General features: G+C 38.7%; 1 protein-coding gene across 1 annotated transcript in view; it reads right to left on the bottom strand.

Moving 5' to 3' along the window:
- PTPRG (protein tyrosine phosphatase receptor type G) overlaps positions 1-16,784 on the bottom strand; it is a 716,833-nt gene that overhangs the window by 199,558 nt on the left and 500,491 nt on the right. Inside the window, exon 5 of the mRNA XM_083356115.1 lies at positions 14,047-14,142. Within this exon, the coding sequence (XP_083212241.1) occupies positions 14,047-14,142 (96 nt within the window). The remainder of the gene's footprint in view (positions 1-14,046; positions 14,143-16,784) is intronic.

Here is a 16,784-nt window from a genome sequence, read left to right as displayed (position 1 = left end):
AGAATATGCTGCAAGAGATTATGGAAAAGCAATTGCAACAATTTGTTGAGATACTGGATAAAAAGTTGGAGGAGAAGTTAACAGAAAAACGAGCTGAGGTTATGGACGAAAAGATTACAGAGAAAGTAACAGAAATAAGAGCGGACATTTTATCTGCGTTTCAAGGCATGGCCATATGTATTGAAAATTTGGATGAAAGAGTGGAAGATCTCAGTCAAAATGATGCTAGATTGGAAGTAAAAATGACAGAAACTGAAAATGTGGTAGAGAAAATTGATTGTGATCTGACCTCGGTACAGTATTATCAGATGGAGTTTGCTATAAGGGTTAGAGGCTTAAAAGAAAATCCTAAAGAAAATTTGAAAGTATCCATGGTGTAGGGAAAAAGAAGGTTTTTTCCACATGGATATGAATCATTCAATGCAGCTAAGTTGAGAGAATCAGAACACATAAAGCAAATTCTTCAGTAGTTCACATATTGAAGCTGATTCCCAGTATTAGGAAATAATATACTCTGGTGCTTTAAACTGAGATATAACAATTCATCCTTTATGGTTTTGCCTAAAGTCAAATGACTATTTACTATACACAGAATTTAATGGTACAACACTCTGGCGTTTGGTTCAATCAACTTTTTCGGTTCACTTTTGATGGAAAAAAAGCATGGCTTTGGCTAAATCATTTACTCAAACTTCAATGCATGTCAATTACTAAGATAATTACCAATATGGAGTTACTTTTTCAAAGATCACTCCCCATATAACATATTCCCACTGGAAGACTGTTTCTGAATAGTAAGGCCCAACCAAGAATGGAGGCGAAATGCCCAATTCCAGATTATTTGAAGAAGGAACAATAAATAGCAGGCTATCCTCTTGTATTCTGCTGACTACTCATAATAATCAAAAACAGTTTGTATCCACCTATTGTGAACCTAAATGTAAACACCTTGCTTACTAAACTGGTCAGTTCTAATTTCTACAGCCCTTCCTAATATTGTTGAATGAACAGATAAACAATATATTCTCTAGATTAACTTGTGTGCAACATCATTCCACAAGAAATATTTATTTTTTGCCATTTTCTTCTTTATGGACTCCAAGAAATTTTGTCTGAGGCTGAGATCTAAGAATGGAGATTTAAGAATGTAAACCTGCTAAACATATTGATGACTAAATCAGGAAAAGGATAGTAGGAGAGATTATCTCTATTCTGGAGTTTTTTCCCCCTTTTCCTTCAAAAAGTAACCTTCCTAGCCCACAAGGTTGTAAACAAAGCTTGTTTGATTCTGTCTCCACAGGGTTAGCCTGATCTTTTCCCCCCAGAAATTTTGTCTTACATTTAAGCTGAATTCTTTATATTACAGTGTTCTGAAGAGTTCAGAGACGAGGCTCTTAATATGCTATCAGAATATGATTCATTGCCTTCCTGTAACTTGCTGTGCTTTCTTCAACCCCCTTCAGATATGTGAAGAAATTACTCCTCACAGTGTGACCTCACATATCCACAGCAATCCCATATAAATCAAGGTTTGATTTTGTTACATTTCATAACACTAATGCAGAAAACTGCTCATCCTAGCCCCAAACATTGAATAACATACAACAGCAACTACCTAATTACTACTAAATGTAAGACAGTTTTCTAAATATTGAGTGGACCCACGTAGATGCAACCCACGTCACATTCAAAAGGACACATAAGAGGCTTTGGGGGGATTTGTACAGTGCATTGCATGGCTCTAATATTCTTGTTTGCAAAATAGCACTACCAATATTAGTATCACTAATAGGAGCTGTGATCGTGCACTGGTTAGCATGCAGTATTGCAGGCTAACTCTGCCTACTGCCAAAAGTTCAATCCTGACTGGCTCAAGGTTGACTCAGTCTTCCATCCTTCCAAGGTCGGTAAAATGAGGACCCAGATAGTTGGGGACAATAGGCTGACACTGTCAACATCTCAGAGACTGCTGTAAAGCACTATGAAGTGGTGTATAAGCCTAAGTGCTGTTGACACTGGTAGTGCTATCACAGCTTGTTGCTATTACCTCATAGGTTTTAACTAGAGTATTACAGGTAGTCTTCAACTTACAACTGTAATTAACCTGTAATTATGGTCATGGATTGTGCTGGTCATTGTGGGTCATGAGTCATTTTACAACCATTTTCACAGTAGTCATTAAATAAACACAACAGCCATTAAACAAACCCATTGTCCACAATGGGTGGCTTTTGTCAAAAATGGAAGTACATGCCAATTTCTGGAAAAAAAATCACGAACCACTGTCACATGAATGCGACACACCACAAACCCATAAATGTGGGTTGTTGAGAGCCTGAAATGTGATCATGTGACTGAAGGGGGAGGGGAAGGTCGCTGATGGAACTCTGAATCTGGGTTGTGAGTACTTTTTTGCGGGGTCCATCATAACTTTCAATGGTCACTAAGTGACTGCTTGCAAGTTGAGGACCACCCGTACTTCTGAATGCACTTTCATCCATAATTGTTACATTGGCTCTAAAAGTCAATTTCTGACCACCAAACCAAACCTTGATTAATATAAACTGGATGCATTTTATAACTACCGTAGTAATTAACTTGAAATATCTCAATTACACATGTGGAAAACAGAATTAGTTTTCATTTTCATGGTTGCAGATAGAACAAGAAGAGAGTCTTGTTAATGCCTACAAAGAATTGGAATGAGTTCAGGGTATTAGACACTACCAGGCTAAGAATGAATTCATTCTCTAAGGCATGGGTCTTCAAACTTGGCCCTTTTATGACTTGTGTACTTCAACTCCCAGAATTCCTCAGCCAGCATGCCTAGCTGAGGAATTCAGGGAGTTAAGTCCACAAGTCATAAAAGGGCCAAGTTTGAAGACCTCTGCTCTAAGGAATTATGTTTTATGCAATCAAAATGCAACAGACCTCCTTTAGGTCAGCAAAACTCAAAGAAAAGCAGAAGAAAAAGCTTTAAGGAGGAAAATAAGCATAGCTCCATGAATCAACGAAGCTCACTGTGTGTGTCAGTATCCATGGATGCCAACTAGGTACTCTATACACAAGTGTATATGTGTGGGGGGCATATGTATGTTTGTGTGTGAAGTGTGGAGGGGTGGAATGAAAGACCTCACTGGTTGTATATTATAATTCCAATCTTATGTATTTCCCTTATCTGCATTGCTTCCTCTTACTTGTTGGTTGTATTAACTAATTATCTTTTAATCATTGACTCCTTCATTCCTGCCAAACAGAAAGTATTTAAATCTTCTAAAAATAAATCACATCACATCAGAATCAGAATCATGTATATAAATGTCGTGGATGTGTAATCTGTAGTATTTATTCCCCATGGCAAGTTTCCAGGAACTGGCATAAGTTTGGCGCAAGAATACAAAACAGTCTATTAATAACCAAATTAGTTTGGAAAACTTGCCTTTTCATTTAGTTGACTACTAAGCAACAATGTTTATAAGGGGTTAAAACAAATGAATATAATTTAAGGCAGGGATCTTCCTACTTTTTCAGGCAAGGAAAAAGAATCCAGAGCCCCAGATCAAAAAGGGACCAAGAGTAAGAAGTGGATATTAGAAAAGTCTCTACCCCTGGATCATCATCCAGCATGCATCCACTTCCAACATATCTGCTTTGCAGAGAAATCACAAGCAAGGACAATCTCTATTGTTCAATTAAGGTTTTGATTTTCAATTAAGCTTTTTCTCTACTCGAATCTTACCATGACATATTTATTTATTTATTTTGGACTTTCCCAAATATGAGAAGAATACAAACATTGGTTTGTTCGGTTTTTTAAAAAAGAACCATACGGTAAAAGTAAATTTCTTTTACCAAGAGCCAAATTCTTAAACTGACAAGAAATGTAATTTATGGTAAGGTATAAAACACACACACAAAAAAAACATCATGGCCTGCCATTGTTAGGGAATGCCTAACTAATTTCTTTTATCCCAATCATTATGATCAGCAGGCACTCCAGTTATCAATCATCTCCCAAACCTCACTGGGACGAAGGTAATACGACTGCTGTGAATGACTACTATAATTTGTACCTATTAGCTATCCAAGTATTATTTGTGAAAGTCTCTGGTAATGAAACGTACTCATAAACTGTTGGCTACCCAATTAGATATCTTTTGCTGAACGAACACAAAAGTCATTTCTATTAAAAGCAAAGCTGATTTAATTCAGAGGGTAATAAATCAATGCATTCTAAATATGAACATCAATAGATTCTATAAATATTCTACTGCTAGCTTCACTTCCCAGCACCGAGAAAGATGAAAAGAGTATCTTTCCAATGAACAATAAAAAACATTTCAAAATAATAAAAAGGGCATAGCTACTTGGAGAAAAAAAGGAGTCAAGGAAGCAGAGGACAATGTTAACATATACATAAATGTATATTGTTAGCATATCAATTAACAACAAATGCTATCATAATTAAGAAGCATTTTGAAGAAAGATAACAATTTATGTAACAGAAATGATATACAACTGAAATGTCCACAAAAGCTGCTTTATGTGAGAATCTTCCTTTATTTTTATTCCCACAACAGCATCCCTAGAGGGTAGCATCGGTAAACAACTATGAGACCAAACTCACAGACTTAGTTTCCATGAGTAAAGTAGAATATGAGCCTGAATGGGTTTTTATTTTTGTTTTTTTGAGAGCAGGAACACATGACATTATTTATACCTGCCCCACCCTGTTGGGAAGGCAGTATCTCTCAGTTTTTCCTTGCTATGCATCAAAAATATTGTTTTCTAACTTGGTTTATGTGACATGGTGTGGTTTGTCTACTGTACTTCATTTTATTGTAAATGCTTCCAAGTCCAACTGCCTAGGGGATCTTATGGTAGGAATGTTGCCTCCCTTCTGATGTGTACATGATAACTTTGATGAAGGAATGTAAAACCCATACGAGTAAGGATGTGAGAAAGAAATGCAAAGGTAGGCCTGTCTTGATTTTCTTTCGCATAAGGCCTACACTATCTTCTATCTTTCAGGCCCTGCACTGCAACCCAAGTTTGAGAGGGAGGGGTAACTAGATGAAATTGACAGCACTTATTATCACTTTACAATGCCTTGGTAAAGCCATACTTGAAATACTGCATCCAGTTTTGGTTACCATGATGTAAAAAAGATGTTGAGACTCTAGAAAGAGTATAGAGAAGAGCAACAAAGATGATTAGGAGACTGGAGGCTAAAACATATAAGGAACTGTTGCTGGAATTGGGTATGTCTAGTTCAATGAAAAGAAGGACTAGGGGGTGACATGATAGCTGTGTTCCAATATCTCAGGGAGTCAAACTATTCTCCAAAGCACCTGAAGGCAAGACAAAAAGCAACGGATGGAAACTAACCAAAGAGAGAAGCAACCTAGAACTAAGGAGAAATTTCCTGACAGTTAGAACAATTAATCAGTGGAACAACCAGCCTCCAGAAGCTGTGATTGTTCCAACACTGGAAGTTTTTAAGAAGAGACTGGACAGCCATTTGTCTGAAATGGTACAGGGTTTCCTGCCTGAGCAGGGCGTTGGACTAGAAGACCTCCAAGGTCCCTTCAAACATCATCATCGTCATCGTCATCATCGTTGTTGTTGTTGTTACAGTGACAGAAATGAGGGTAACACTTTCCTTTTCTTATTGTCCTTAAACGTTGCTGATGGAGCAGTAAAATGGTGACCATTTTTTAACCAGGTACATAGCATGACCTCACCAGTCTGGCATGGAGGGAAGGATAAAGAAGCGTGGGAATCTACCAATCAGAAGCCTTGGTAGGTATAGTCCAGAAAAAAACATTAGACCATCACTATGATGAAAAAAGAAGAAGAGGTTGAAGTTGAGCTGAAGGCTCTTGAGCAGAAAAGACCCTGGTCCACATAATAGAACTCAAGAAAATTGTAACTTAACATGATGTGTTAGCCCTCCTTATTTATCCACTGAATCTGTGTCTGCAACTCTGAAATATAGGAGAAGGAAAGGCAGAGCCTGGGGGTGGAGTCAAGAGAGGAATCAGCCTGGAGTTGTTATGTTCCCACAAACGGTCCAATTCCAGCCCCTCTTGAATTCCATTAACTCTTATCTAGCACCAATTTAGTGGTGACTGTTAGTTGACTAGATTCTGGTGTATAGGCATGACCAATAAATCAGCTTAACTGGAACTGAACACGTGATCCTGATTCTTTCCACCTAACATGTAGTTTCTCTATCGATATAACTGAAAGTCTTTTCTTATTTGCTACCTTTTCCTCTTAACCACAGATGCCAAAAATATGACACCATAAGCTGACTTTCTCTATTTCTTTCATCCATCCATCCATCTTTCCTAAACTTGCAGATCTCTAATGAGATTTCGTTAAAAGGCAAAAGTGAAGGGCAATGTTGAGGTCAGTAATCAAGTGAAATAAATCTGAGCCAAACGGTAAAGCAGATGCTATAGAGCAGCTCATAGCTGAGTTTTAAGGAGCCAGGTTAAGAGTACAGGAGGATCCTGTCTCAATTTGCTATCTCTTTCCTATTTTTTAATGAGTCCCCAACATTCTCTTGGGATGGGCAGATTGGCAAGCTCTTTCAAATCATGATTTTTACATAAAAATTACTTCCAGTTGCTTCTGCTGCTTTCTGAGCTAAGATCAAATAGACTCCACATTTCTTTATATGGGCAATAAACTTTCTCGTTGAGCACAATAGTTCTTGATGCTCTCTGAGCTTGGTTGTTTGCCTTGATACATTTCATTACCCAACTAGGACACTGATGTTAACTATTTGGATAATGACACATCTGCAAGCAAACAACCAAGCTCTGAGAACACCAAGAACTCTACAAAACACTTTATAGAAAAGGAACTGCTATTGTGCTATATCTGCTACATCTATTGTGTCTGTTTATCCACTTATCCATCTTTTGTTAACCTAATATTCACTTCTTAAAATAAGTTTTAAAAGCTCAGTTGAACTATTTTAAGTGCAAAATGACAAGGCAACAGTTTGTAATCTTGTTTACTTACTTCTGTCTCATTAAAAGTATTATGTGAAAGCCTCAGTTGATTAAAGCCATGAGAGATGGCAGAGACCAGTAACCATAGTCTACGGGGTAGGCAACCTTGGCTCTTTTATGACTCGTGGACTTCAACTCCCAGAATTCCTATGCTGGCTCAGGAATTCTGGGAGTTGAAGTCCACGAGTCATAAAAGAGCCAAGGTTGCCTACCCCTGCCATAGGCTCTCATCTGTGACAAATATTTCCTACTCATTTTCTCTGTTTCGCATAACTTTGCTTACCTTTAGAAGGAACAGAGCGATGGATATATAAGCACTTCACTTCAACACCCATTATACTTCTCTCAGTTTTAACCCTACATCTTGTATCAATAAAAACTAATGACATTTATGCCCTATAGGTGTTATCAGCTGAATTAAAAGCCCCAGCCCCAGAAAATCCATGTGCATCATGACCTTCACTACTACAGAATATAAAAAAAAATAAAGAAAACTAGAGTGACTTTTAATTTACTCAATGTGGCCCAGCGTATTGGCTCTTGGCAATCATCCTTGAAATCTAATGAACTTGGCAAGAAAACTTTTTATATAACTAAAGCTGAATTATTAAATAAGGGTAATAAAAATGAGGGTTTTCATTATTAAAAGTGACACTAATAATTACACGGTATACTGTAACTCACTTAATTTAGAATCTAAAGGTAAAAAGAGAATGTCTGGATATTATTAAAGGAGATAGACTGCGAGCAATAAAGCACATCAGCTAGGAAGGAGTGAGTTTAAATCTCATCCCAGGTAAAAAAAAAACACATTAGGTGGATTTAGGCAAGCTATTCATCCCTCAGCTTCCATTTCCCATGATCTACTCTATAGCGCAATTGGGCTTATTACAATAATGAACACAAATAATTTTGTTACTCTACTCATAAGTGAATCACAGCAAGTTCTCACTGCATTCACTGCAGCTTATTACCAGCTAAGTGATTATAACAGATTTCTCCTACCTGATGACCTCTTATGTTTTGGGAATATATCTGTCAGTTTCACATCAGCATGGCTGTAAATCTTGCCTCTCCAGACATTCATCTCCTTATTCAAGAAAAGGCTTACTTGGCAAAAGGCTCACAGACGCAGCTGGGCAAGATTAATTCCTTTCTTGCAAGCAAGAATGAAGCCAATCAGATGCACACAAAAGATCTGTCCACCACAATTTCCAAATTAAAAGTCTTCCATAGGTCCATACACTTGGGTTTAAAGGCTTTTAACTCCTGCCTTTCCAAATCAATGGATACTTGGACATTCTCTAGGTCCCCTTGGAATGCACCTCATCAATGCAGACATAGCAGTTCTCCCTCGAAAAGTCAACACAGATTCCTTCCTTGGAAGCTTCATGCCTTGTATCATCTTTCAGAGGAACTTGGACAGGCCTTCAAGATTCCTTCACTTTCCCTTATTACAATAAGGAACATTGCTTCGAAGGGTTGGCATCAGACTTGAAAGCTTAAAAGAAGCCTTAATGGCTCTCTTACATGTCCCCCAATATCAGCTCTACATTTCTTTACATCACCTTAGCAATAACTTGAGATATTAGAAATATCTATGGGAGGAATTCACAATGTCTTCTCACTGGACTGAATTCATCTTTAGGAAGCAAGGGAGGCTGTAGCCCACTGGAGAGCAGAAGAAGAAAGACTAGGACAGTCACATCTCCTAACCAAATAAATACAGGCCAAACCGTGAGGGTTTCATTGAAATCAAACTGAAGGAGAAATGATACGTTTTTTTAAAAAAAAAACCATAGGAAGATAGACCTCCCTATCTTCTCAAACATTCTGTTTCTTGGAAAAAGGACTACTATAACACCATTATCATTTATCCTTCCTTTGCTGGCTTCTTCAGTAAAGAAGATCAGAGAGATGGCTCATGACGAAAAAGTACCTGGTTAAGGAAATCTGATCTGTGGATTAATGCAGCAGATTTATATCCTGCCCTTCCTCCAGAAGTTTAAGATGGTTTATTTTGTACTGCTGCTATACTTTTATTCCAAAAGCCACCAATGAGAGGCAGGTAGAACTGAAAGATAATGCATGGCCCAATATCATTCAGTGAACGTTCATGGTGAAACCAGCCCTGAAACTGTATCTCTGTGGTTTTAAGCCAATACCCTACCTATCCCACTAATCACTGCTAGTAAATACACGAAGCACCTAGATACATTACATTACATTACTCACAGCTGGTTACAACAGACCTCCCTAGAGCTACTTATGACCCGGATTTGAAGTTCTGATGGCCGTTCCTCCGTAGTCATGTGATTGCATTTTGGGTGCTCAACAACTGGCCACATTTACACCTGTTTGCAACATCTGTGTTCATGTGACTATGATTTATGATGTACTTTGTTTTTATTTCTGATTTCTGCCAAAAAAAAAACAAACACCCATTGTGGACAACGGATTATAGATCACTGCAAAAAAGGTTGTGAAATCGGATGCAGTCACATGTGACTTGCTTTAATGACTGGCACAACCATAATTATGTGTTTGATCATGGTCATAAGTTGAGGACTACCGGTACTGACTTTATGTGGCAAGATGTGCAGAATATAATTTGTCCTTGGCATTTGTAAACAAATGAATGATACTTAGTTTATGACCTACCTGCTCTCAGGTATGTACACACATACAGCATGTATACACAGAAGTGAGTACTGAGAATGGTTTTACCAATAGAAAAGACCAAAAGTTTATTAAATGGATTTTTAAAAATCTGCTTGGTTAAAAGAAGTCAGAAAGACATCTCAGGAAAACACTAGTATTTTTTTTTAGTTTACAATTTTTCAGGCAAAGATCACAGAGGAATTTCAGCAATATTAAGACATTTCTGTCATGCCACATAAAACGAGGTTAAGGAGGAAGAGTCAACCGATAATAGCTTAGGGAGAAAAGTTTTATTTCATAATGTCTTCCGAAGACCCAGTTCTACTTTTGGGTCGGTACACCACACAATTCACAGGAGAGAAAACATCTACAAGGGAAACCAACCAGAGCATAGGAATACCTACACAAACTCCTAGAAATGTATTTGGGGATTCAAAATAGCTTTCAAAAGCCTTGCGATATTGAAACCCTCAATACTGGTATGCTTTAATTATACCGTGGTTTTACTTTTTACTTTCTTTTGTAGACAAAATAAGAGAGAGAGAGAGAAAGAAAAAAGATGCATGGAATCGTACTTCTCAGCCTCAAAAGAGATTCCTTTCGGAGCAGGTAGTCAGCGTGTTGCACTTTCTCCCTGACCGGGAGGTAATGAATTGTCTGTCTAATATATATCTTAGCTGTCAGATAGAATATCAAATGCGAACACCCTTCTGGTAAGCTGATAAACACAATTTAAAGTTTGGAGTGGGCTGGGGAAAACGTCTTGAGTGGTGCAGCAAAGTGAGTGGAGCCACATCACACATGGGGTTGCTATGAGATTTTCCATTTTTTCCTAGATTTGTTTTAGCGGCATTGAGCCTTTTTAAAGCTTTCACTACAGCTTTTTTGCGATTCTTCTATCTGAAAGGGCAAGACAGCATGTTCATAAAATGGGTAGTGGGCTCCAAGGGTATTTATTTATTTATTTTTTAAAAAGAAGCTTCTACACCACATATGCCCTTGAGGTCAAAGCTTTGTCTTTCCTAATCTAGTCAAATAATTGGTCGGGAAAACTGTTCAAAGATGAATGCGTGCAGTTCAACAAGCAACGAAGCACAGGGCCATGTTATTTTTATTGGGCTGTATCCTACGTATAGCTACATATAGCTATAACTAAGTATTGTACACTTATTCCTTATTCCTAGATTCCAAGAACAACAGTGATTATAATTTTTCATCTCTTTCAGTGTACTATCCATCTTATAAGTTGAAAGTTTCAGATATGATGCCCAATTATGTCATAATTATCCTGGTACAGCGTGACAAATATGATGAGCCTTCAAAGCTCACTCTTGCTCAATTATCCAATAATTAGTGGGCTCAGCCTGCTACTTATGGTGATACTGTGAGTCTTATTCAACTTGTAAGGGGCGATAACTTTGCGATAACTCCACACGAAAGCAAAATACAAGTTGAAGTTAAACTGTGTGAATGGAAAATGAGAGATAATGCTTGCATCTTGTTATTCTAGTTTTATGTTTTAAACAATTTCTCTCCTATATAAAGATAGTGGGGGGGGAGACCAGGTTCGCTTAATGGTGACATCAATCACTTGACTGCAATGATTTGCTTAACAATCCTGGTGAAAGAGGTCGCAAAATCAGGCGTGATTCACCGAACTCACTTAACGACAGAAATTCTGGTCCCAAATAGCTACCCAGGGTCACTCAACGTTTACATGGGAGGCATATAAATTTAATAAATAAATAAATAAAATGGTGGTTGTAAATTGAGGATTGCTGGTACTTGAAGATTTTGATTATGCAGACAAAGAACAAATAGCCCAGTGGTCAGGATGAGAACCATATCTTTCCTTATATGAATGAGGTTATTTTTGGAAGGTTTCTGGTATGTCCCCCAAGGCCCTGAGGTCTAGGGACTGAGTCTTGGGGTGGTGGGTGAACTGCACTTAGGCTTTTGAACTGTCATTAGAGGAAGGCCTACCTCATCTCCTTGCTAACAATCGTCCAGAAGTTGTGAAGATATTTCTTTTGGGGACAGTCTCTTTTCATGTACAACACTACATTTAGGCAGGAAAAATCAAATGCATAGGTATAGTATAGGTGGTGCCTTGCTCAATAGTAGTAACTGTGAGAGGGATCTCAGAGTCTTAGTAGACAATCTTAGTAGAAAATCACTTCAATATGAGCCAGCAGTGTGCTGCAGCTGCCAAAAAAGCCAACACAGTGCTAGGCTGCATTAACAGAGGGATAGAATCAAGATCAAGTGAAGTACTAATACCACTTTACAATGCTTTGGTAAGGCCACACCTGGAATACTGCATCCAGTTTTGGTCACCACAACGTAAAAAAGATGTTGAGACTCTAGAAAGGGTACAGAGAAGAGCAACAAAGATGATTAGGGGGCTGGAGGCTAAAACACATAGGGAACGGTTGCTGGAATTGGGTATGTGTAGTTTAATGAAGAGAAGTGTGAGGGGTGACATGATAGCAGTGTTCCAATACCTCAGGGGCTACCACAAAGAAGAGGGAGTCAAGCTATTCTCCAAAGCACCTGAAAGCAGGACAAGAAGCAACGGATGGAAACTAGTCAAGGAGAGAAGCAACCTAGAACTAAGGAGAAACTTCCTGACAGTTAGAACAATTAACCAGTGGAACAACCTGCCTCCAGAGGTGGTGAATGCTCCAACACTGGAGGTTTTTAAGAAGAGACTGGGCAGCCATTTGCCTGAAATGGTATAAGGTTTCCTGCCTGAGCAGGGGGTTGGACTAGATGACCTCCAAGGTCCCTTCCAACTTTATTATTATTATTATTATTATTATTATTATTATTATTATTATTATTATTATTATTATTATTATTATTGCTGTTTTTATCAAATTGTGGTTTTGACTTTGTCAATGGCTGCACATATGCAGCATATCTAGCCAGGATCCTGAAATAAGACATTTTCCTGGGTTTATGCAATACATGGAACTATAAATTAACCAAGGGTTTCACACAACACATTAAACTATAAAAAATGTAATCCAGATAGATAATAAAGTTTACCACATTGTGCAAATGCAGCTGCTACATCGTTAGCCAATTGATTTACATGTGTGTGGTGTTAATACAGCCACTGTGTTTTGTTTCTCTGCTTCTATTTGTTGCTTTATATTTCTATATTTTGCTGTGTGATGTTTAGATCTCTGTGGGAGGATAGGCAGGATGTAGATAATTTAAATAAATAAATAGGTGTAAAATACTCCAGATGGTAGAGGACAGGAAGGCCTGGAAGAACATTGTCCATGGGGTCGCAATGGGTTGGACATGACTTTGCAGCTAACAACATAAAATACTCCAGATTTTAAATGAGAAAGCAGAAAGAATGGTTGCATGCATAGTAGTTTCTCCAAAATCATAATCTGTTTTTGTCATGTTGTATGTTTTCTTTCCTGTATCTTAGCACATTTTTATTGCTGCACTCTCCAATCATAGGCCTTAGGCTGGTGCTGAAGATTAATGCAGATTGATAGAGAAACAGATACAGATATAAAGAGACAGCTACATTTCACATAAAATAGTTTGAGGTTCCTTGTTCACACTGAAAGATATATCGTTTATATGTGTGGCAGCCTTCCGGAATAAAGTCAAACCATCACTTTCCCCTCAATTTATCCTTTAAGTCAGGAAAGGAAAACCATTTCTCCAATACAATGAGACAAAGGAGCCGAAGACCACTTCAATTTGGCTTGGCCTATCAGCCATCACAGGCAGGGCCCCTGGAAAATTCAACAAGTCCTCAGGTGTGCTGAACCTGTAAATGAGCTCACCGAACATTCAGTCTGGTGAAAAAAAACCCATCACAAAAAGGAGTTCCATAAATTCACCGAATTGGAAAAAACAGTTTCCCTGAGAAATTTAGTTACTGAATTTAGAAATAAGATGCCATTATGGGGGGGGAGGGAGGGGGGAGCAAGGCTGTTGAGAGGAAAAGCGCTAACAATGTCAATTAATAAGTTGCAACCAAATTTCAAGTTTTCCTCCAGCTTAACTGGCCGGTTGATATTCTGCAAACCTGAGCAATGTGCTCTGATAACAAGGTAACTTTTATGATAAATGTGCTCTCCAATCTGTGCACCAGTCAGGCAGCTATAAAAATCAGAATAATTCATGCAAAGGTTTCTATTATGTTTCTAAAAACACTTATTTACATTTTAAATTGCAGAGCAGACAATATGAAATATCCTTCATTTAGACAGGTGTAAGTGAGAAAACAGATGCATTCATTAAGCGAGGAACAATTCCACAAACATTAACAACAACAATCATGGAAGGGGGATGGGAGTACTTTACCACTTGGCACAAAATAACTTACCTGAAAAAACACAGCCATGGTTCCTATGATCCTTTTTTCTTGGATGGCTGTCCCGAAGCTGTCAAAGTCATCGGGGTTGTAGAAATAAATCTGCATCTGTGAAAAATGGAGAGAAAAGGCATTTTTGAGGACCTGAAGGCAAGATGATACGTGGCTTTGGTCAATCCAGGAGACAAAAGATTAAATCTCTGGCTTTGTCATGAAGTTTACTGACTAAATCTTATTCTCTTTCCCTCTCGGGCTACCTCACCTACAGTTATGTTATTTTATTATTACTGTTACTTACAGGGCTAGGAGGATTCGATAATGTCCAAGAAGATGTATGAAAACGCAGTTTCAATTTAAATCCCATTTCTCTTAATAATAACACAGAACTTTTGAGACCAAGCTATAACATCTAATTATAATAGGTATCCAAGAAGATCAAGGTCAGTTGAGAGATAATAGAGTCATATGACAACTTCTGAACTCCAGAAGATGATAGAGGACAGGAAGGCCTGGAGGAATGTTGTCCAAGGGGTCGCGATGGGTTGGACACGACTTCGCAGCTAACAACAAATGTCAACTTTGAATCTTGAAGTTCCTTTTTGATAGATCCCTGCCTCATTTAGACACTTACACCAGGGGTTCCCAACCACCCCGTCTGTGGACCGGCACCGGTCTGTGGCATGCCAGAAACTGGGCTGTGCAAACAAGCAAAGCCCCATCCATGGGATGCAGGCAGCACACAAAACCACGTCTCCTCCAGTCCACGGAGAAACCTCCCTCCCACCACAAAAGCTAGGAGGCTGCTGACCTACATCATCCCAGTTGCTGGCTGAATAACACGTCAATAGTTCCCTGGTTTTAAATATGAGTTTATATGTGATGAAGAGGCACACATGTCATTAACCACTGATGGTGACAAGGACTCCCTTGAATTAAAAAAAAATGTTTCCCTATTGAATTTCTACACAGGTTCATCTTTTTTTGTTCTTGCTGAACAAATTGTTAGGAAAACACTTTTATCTGAATTACTCAGTTGTATTTATATCTACAGTGTGTTCTGTACCAGCCTGCTACCGACCCTGCAGAAAAGGCAGGTACAACCCCTTTTACAAGAAGGCAAGAGGCTGGAACTAAGCCTGCCAAATTTATGGATACAAAAGCAAACAGAACAAGACACGAACCATGAAACAGGAGCTATTCAAGCGGTTGCCTTCAGCAAACCAGCCCTCCCACGCATTCCCCTTTTAAACAGTTCAGGGTGTGGCTTCTCTCTGCCTCCTTCCGAGGTGCCCCATTGCCTTCCTCTGTTTACTCCTGATTGACTGCCTCCTGCGTTGGGCGTCCTTGAACAGGGCCAGCTGTGGGTCATCTTCATCCATGCTGTCAGGCTCACACAGCTGGGTCTGCGTCGTGACCAGGTGGGAGGGGCCTGGCTGAGGGCTCTCATCAGCAAGCTCTCCAACCCCCTCAGCAAGCTCTTCAACACCCCCCTCCTCCTCCTCTGAGTCATCCGACCCAACTGCCGAACCCACAGGCTGACCCTGAATCACAACACAGTGGTACCTTTTAACAATTGTGACAATGATTTAGTTTTTAGGTTAAACACTGCATCACTTTTCTCCAAGGATTTCTCTCTTATGGAAAAAAGAAATACATATACAGTATAAATAAGGCAGAATGTTTGAACAGTTCTGCCTTCAGAGAAGAGAGACTGGTTGGTAGGGAAGCATATTAGCCAGGCATAGTGATCTACAGCTTATATAAATATGAAAGCAATCAAACCACAGCTTTACTCCATCTGCTTTTCTGCAGCAACTGTCCTAATTTATGAACTGAAAGGCATTACAAATTAGGGGCAGGCATTCACACAGTAACATGTGGGTGGCCTTCTGTGTTGAATAACCAACATCTGTGCATCAACCCTGTTCTATGATGATAAACCTTTGCTGTGTTAGCAACATCTGCAGCTCAGTAAATTACTTCATCCGCATGGGTGTTTTCAGCAGTCGCATCACCTGTCTTCGGCAATTTCCAAATAACTAAGCATGCTAGTCTGCAAAAGTGAAATCCTAATAATTGATGATTATTCTGGATTGGGATTCAGCTGATACAAAAACTAATCTTGCTGTGTATCGAGTTATCACAATGTTTAGCATTATAGTAAATTAGATCATCAATTTACTGGTAGTCTGTAAATTGCTAAATGAAGACTATCTGTCTCTAGCTCGGATCTGTAAACTAGCATCTGGCAGTGGTTCTCCAGATTCTTTAGCCTTTCTTGTGGATGCTCATAATTGAAACTATTTGCCAGAAATCTTGGATGAATTTTTAAGAAGAGCATATATGCCGCTGAGCTTCCAATTAAACCTGACTTGTGAATAAAATATATATACTGAATCTATGAGCATTAGGTATTCTAATATTGTTTGCCCCACCTGATACACCGCCCTGAGTCCTCCGGGAGAAGGGCGGTATATAAAACAAATAAAACAAACAAACAAACAAACAAACAAACAAACAAACAAACAAATAAATATTCCTACAGTTCTTAGCTAGTGTGGCCTATGATGGTATTAGTTGGAGTTACAGAACCTTTGTATCTGAAAGGCACCAGGTTCTACTACTCTGATCTCCAAATATGGAACACATTTTCTTTGGAAGCTCCAAATCATTATGATTCTTTCCTCCCAGGGTTCTTAGTATGAAAATAATGCAGCAGAAAAGTTATGGTCTGTATAGTAATACTCTAG

This window comes from Vipera ursinii (assembly GCF_947247035.1).
Source record: "Vipera ursinii genome assembly, chromosome: 2".
Taxonomy (NCBI): Eukaryota; Metazoa; Chordata; class Lepidosauria; order Squamata; family Viperidae; genus Vipera; species Vipera ursinii.
The sequence above is the reverse complement of the archived record's forward strand: the minus strand, read 5'-3'. Positions and strand labels throughout refer to the sequence as shown.